We start from the raw sequence: 5,703 nt of genomic DNA, 5'->3' as shown, positions 1-5,703 counted from the left end.
AAATCCTTCCCCTTCCTAAGTACAAGCCTGATTTCACTGGCAGCACTAAGATGCATGAATATTATTTGGAGCTACATCCTTCTCTTGCACCCTAGCAAGTGTCACTGAGGGAAAGGAACTTGGAGGAACTGGAACAGGTTGCCCAAGGAGGTTGTGAATGCCCCATCTCTGGAGGCATTCAAGGCCAGGCTGGATGTGGCTCTGGGCAGCCTGGTCTGGTGGTTGGTGACCCTGCACATAGCAGGGGGTTTGAAACTAGATGATCATTGTGGTCCTTTTCAACCCAGGCCATTCTATGATTCTATGACCTCTGGACTGCCTTAGCACAAAAGCATTAGTGGTACATAAGCAAATAACAGATCTAGAGGCTATCACAATGCTCAAAAAATGGTTGAGGAGTCATGCTTTTCTCTTCTATGCTACTCTTGTCTACATATAGCCATGGTAAGAATTAATGTGACAGCAGTACCTCTTGAGAACCTGCCTGTCTCCATGCAGAGTCACATTTTAAAAATTTCAGTATTTCTGGTTCCAAGTCACTGAACAGTGAAAGGTACATAGCTGTTAGGTACATAGCAGTTAGAAAACGTACCACAAATGAAGGGAGGAACTAGTTAAGGAATGGGGATTTTAGCCATGTTCCATGAGTATTTTTTCCTGTTTTTTGTATAGCTTGTTCACAGAAGTGTTTACTCTCTCCAAGGATTGCAGTTTCTTAGGATTTCAAATGCATTGTTGCCGTGCTTTGAAAAATGGGAGATGATTGTAGCAGCTGTGGTTTCCTGAAGAAGAATCAAATGGAGCTTTTCCTACCAGTGGGCTGGTGAATGGTCCTTACACATTTCCCAGGTTTTGGATAGCTAAGAGATAGTTTTCCATGACAGTACTACAGTTTTTCCATCTGCTCCTTTCTACAGTTGCTTCAGGGCTATAGGAAAATCTTAGGAGTGGTAACAAGGCCTTTATTATGACATGTTATAAATTTATTCTCTATGCCTTACCTAATAATGAAAATATTTTGTGGTCCCTGGTGAGTTATTGATTGCAGAATGTTTGGTTTTATTGTCATTTTGGTTGCCAGGGGAAATAAGTGATCTAAAGTTGTTGATCTCTTTCTCCTACTCCAGATACTAGTGTTGTTTCGAAACCCTAAAGATACAGCTGTTTCATTTTTCCATTTCCACGAGAATGTGCCAAGTGTCCCCAGTTACAGCTCCTGGGATGAGTTCTTCTTAGAGTTCATGAATGGGAAAGGTATGGTTATAGTTACTGAATGTAGCTGAAGAAACAACAGAAGAAAATATTTGAAAACAACTAAATGGGACTAGTGGGAAAACAGCTGTGTCATAATTAGTTCACTGGTGACCATACCTCATGATAAAGGAGATAGCTGAATGCAAAAAATGGGGAGAAAGCCCAAAAGATACTTTGCTTCTGGATATTTTGCTCTTCCAAGCAAGGGGAGTTGACTTGCAGCTTCATAATAGCACTGGGATAAAATCCTGTCAGTTAGTAATGGAGGCAGTGCTACAAATCTGAAATGATGGTAATGGAATGACTGTTTGTTGTGTTCCCATACACAAAGCCAAAAACCCTGTAAGGAACTTAGATTTTAGATTTAGAATGATGTCTAGCTTTGGCTTTTAAGAGATGTCTTTAATGACAATACAGAAATGGAGGGGAAGTATATGGGAAGTACATGTTTCTGTGTGAAAGCCGTCTACCTACAAAAGTCCAATGGAAGTCTCTATTGTTCTGATATACAGTATGGTACCACCTAAAGGACAAACTGTTCTGTTTTTCTTCATGGATGTAACTTTTGAGCCACAGAGAGCAATCCTTCAGTCAAAGAGAAATAAGTACACAATAGTAAAAAGGGATCACACTGATGCTTTTTTCTCTTCACAGTTGGCTGGGGATCTTATTTTGACCATGCAGTCACCTGGAACAAACACATTGAAGATGAGAACACTATGATTGTAATATACGAAGACCTGAAAGAGGTAAAGCAGCCGCTGTGTACTGACGGTCAAGACACATCTGAGCCCATTTCCTGAAAACTGCTGAAATTAGAAGCAAATAGCACAGGTTTCTGAAAGCAAAATCAAGTATCCATTTAGAAACAAATTGAGTCTGGCTATATGAAAACTGAGCTCCAGTGTAACATACAAAATGTACTGTGAAGGAAGATGGTGTTAATAGGTGATGGCCATATGTGTCCCGAGTGGGTAGGTCCTTTTTTAGAGGAAGCATATAATATGACCCCCCCTCACTGCATTGTTTTCAGAATCTGGCTTCTGGTGTAAAGCAAATAGCAGAATTCTTTGGATTCTCCCCAACAACGGAGCAGATCCAGTCCATTGCAGAGAGGGCTACTTTCCAGGCAGTGAAGAATAAGGCTCAGGAGACTCATGGTGCTGTTGGCACAGTTCTTTTCCGCAAAGGTAAATTTGTTTATAGCAAACAAGCAGCATATTTTGCAAGGTTTGTGAGTGGTAGTGCTGCATCTTGGACAAATGGATTTGGATGAGTAAGTGTTTAATTTTTATGCATAATTTTTGGGGTTGGAACTTAAGAAACACTGCTGGTGCTTCAGAATGATTTCATCATAAGTGCCAGTATCATTCAGTAAAGCCCTGCATAATGTGATTAGCAGAAGTGCCTTCCAGGTAGCACTCCCTTTGGTCACGGTTTGCAGCAAGCACCAATTAAAACAAACAGTTTTGTTTTGGCTTCTGAGTACTGGGGGTAGCCTGGCACTTGATCTGCAAAGCACCTCCAAAGATTTTTCTTCTTGGATTTCCTAAATAACCTTCGTGGTTGCCTAGGAACCTCACACAGTTTGTTGAATCCAGACGCTCTACAGGTTGGGCCATGCCTAGTAGACCCAGAATACCTCAGGCAGTGAACTCCCCCAAAATCTAGATCAAAAGTAGACTGCAGGTTAGGGTAGTGACTGGTTGTGGTACACTACTCTCTTGCAGTTAAAAACCACATCTTTGAACTTTTTGAGTTCTTTTCATAGCTGCTGATCATCTTTTACAGACTTCTGCAACTGTGTAAGGCACAAGGCAGACCATTAGCTTCCCATGTCCCACTTCTGTTCACATTCTCTTAAGGACACTGAAAGTAAAGCAGCAGAGTGTATTCTTTGATCAGATTTTTTTTTTGAAGTGGATTATCCTGAAATATGACAAGAGGCATGATTTTATTTGTTTCAAACCATACTCCCTTGTCCTTACAGTCAGGGCTATTGTTTTACTTTTCTTTCTATTCCAGGTGTTGTTGGGGACTGGAAAAATCTTTTCACTGAAGCTCAGAATCAGGAAATGGATGCCAAATTCAAAGTATGTTTAGAAGGAACCAAGCTGGGAGCAAAGCTAAAATATGATCTGTACTGCAAGGCCTGAGCTTCTGTTATGGAGAAGTCTAACATCTAGGCTGCTTTTTGTTCAGTTTCATGTAATCAAAGAGAAATTAGAACAATATCTGATCTGAAATTTAAAAAAATCTGTGTAATTTGCAAACATGTTTGTGCAGTCTTGCACAAACAATCCTCATTCTTACAGTTATACTGTCATTGACTTGACTGATTTCTCATTTTTTAAAACTGATTTTTAGCCATGATTTTGTGTGAAATTTATATGCAGTAGTTGAACCTGCTGAAATCACTGGAAATGTGTTCAGTAAGTTGGAAGTGACCTTCCATGAGATTTTTTAAGCCAATCATTAGGTGTCTTCTTGATTTTCAGATTTGGAAACGTGTAGTATTTCGGTTTAAAATGAAATTTCAAAAGGGTTTTGTTTTGTTTTTTTGTTCAAAAGGGTTTTGTTTATCACTTTCTCTGTAGGGCAGAAAGTTTCCACCTCTTTTGGCATGGATATTTTTCATTGCTTTGGAATGAAAAGCAATGAATGTTAGTGGAAGTTCTAATTCTGAGCAATCGAAGGAATTGTCCGGGGCAGAAGTTGCTCGTGGAGGTTGGAGTGAGGATTGAAGAGCAAAGTAGAACACACAAAACCAAACCAAATCAGAATGAATTGTGTTAATACCAAACAAGTGAAGTTGATGAAGCCTTTCAAACTAATCCCAAGATCTGTATAAGTGGAAAATACAGCTGTGTTCCTTATGTATTTGCTTCAGCTGTAATAGACCCTACTGGAACACTAGGTTAGTGTCATTGTTAAGAAATATATTAAAGGAAATTCAAAAGACTCTGATTGAGGATGATGTTGAAAAAGGAATACCAATCTCTAGTAAAGTAGGTTGCATGAATTACTTGACCAATAATAGCCAGTCTATCTGCTTAAACTGCCACCTTTTTCCACTTAAGATTTTACTGAAGTATTCCAGGACAGTTAAAGAGAAAATTCTGTATCAAGATGCTAAATAGATTACTTTTATCTTTTTACACCTTTAGATCAGCAAGGTTATTTAAGCTAAGGTTGCTTAGCCATATGAAGTAATATTTTATAGATGACATTCTTACATTAATAATCTGCAGACACTTCTCAACACATACGCACTTACTCAGTGATTACCAGCTAAGAATGAGCATTAAAGCATGTTGAATATGACTACTGAGTGTGAGGGGCAGCTGATTTGTTTGCAGCTTTCTGTGTGTTTTAGTTTCTGTTCTGTTAAAAATGAAAGCACATATGAAATCTAAATGTAATGTCACTATAGAAAGAGAATTTTTACCTTCCTCAAACACATTCAGAAAAGCACTGTGCAGTGTTTTCAGATGGTGGCACTGAAGGTCAAACCCAATAGCCCATAGTGTTTATGGCTTTTGACAGCAGCTAAACAAAAAAAATCAAACCCAACAGAAAAATTAAATTCCTCATTGTGGAAAATCATCAGTCATATATTCTATTCTTTCAGCCATATGCATAGACAACAGTTTTGGTTCTACATTTTCCATTTATATTTTGTATTAAATTTGTGTGTTCCAGTTTATACTTGTTATTATGGAACTTGTAAAACTTTAAGTGGTATTTTTAACACATTAAAGAATATGTTGGATCATTTGCCTTTCAAAGAAGAAAATTTTCACTCCCTGACTACAGGCTTTGATTTTATTATTATTATTATTATTTCATTTTATTTTATTTTTTGTGACTTGTTTCTCACTTAAATTTTCTAACAGTTGTAAGTATTTATATTATCTATATTATGCTAACTGGTAAAGCTGCTCTATTAGTACTTTCGTCATCTCCATTTCCCTTATAAGCTGCTCAATAACAAACATAAAACAGGAAAGTATATTAAAATTATCTTGAAAAAGAGAAGTTGGAGGTCTTCTTGGAAAAGAGAAGCATAAATGTGTCTTTCTAATGCTCCCTTGTGTGTGTTCAGGGTGTCAATAACCCAGTGGAAAAGAATTCTGGTACTGAATTGTAATAAAGGTACAATGGCATCAAAGCAGACAGAACTGAGCTCAATTTTCACATTTACAAAATGCACACATTTTATATTGCAGCATTATGCAGTACATTAATTGGAAAGATAATTAATGTTGAATTACAATAGAAGTGCTCTAAAAGTACAAGGCGCATATGACATCCACAGGAACATCAAATAATTCTTTTCTGAGGGTATGCTGGTTATTAGAATGGATGCCAAATGGATTTATAATGAAGGGGGATGTGAAACACAATCATACCAATCTCATAATAGCAAATGCCTGGACTTGTATTCTT

General features: G+C 37.7%; 1 protein-coding gene across 1 annotated transcript in view; it reads left to right on the top strand.

The window, feature by feature from the left end:
* The window catches only part of SULT6B1 (sulfotransferase family 6B member 1), a 158,015-nt gene extending 152,593 nt beyond the window's left edge, over nt 1-5,422 (top strand). The window contains exons 3-7 of the mRNA XM_031552179.1: nt 1,128-1,254; nt 1,909-2,003; nt 2,288-2,444; nt 3,280-3,347; nt 3,852-5,422. Of these exons, the coding sequence (XP_031408039.1) occupies nt 1,128-1,254; nt 1,909-2,003; nt 2,288-2,444; nt 3,280-3,347; nt 3,852-3,905 (501 nt within the window). The 3' untranslated portion in view covers nt 3,906-5,422. The remainder of the gene's footprint in view (nt 1-1,127; nt 1,255-1,908; nt 2,004-2,287; nt 2,445-3,279; nt 3,348-3,851) is intronic.
* Nucleotides 5,423-5,703: the final 281 nt, after the last annotated feature.

This window comes from Meleagris gallopavo, chromosome 2, assembly GCF_000146605.3.
Source record: "Meleagris gallopavo isolate NT-WF06-2002-E0010 breed Aviagen turkey brand Nicholas breeding stock chromosome 2, Turkey_5.1, whole genome shotgun sequence".
In the NCBI taxonomy this organism is placed as follows: domain Eukaryota; kingdom Metazoa; phylum Chordata; class Aves; order Galliformes; family Phasianidae; genus Meleagris; species Meleagris gallopavo.
Note: the sequence above shows the minus strand (reverse complement) of the source record. Positions and strands in the feature narration are given on the sequence as shown.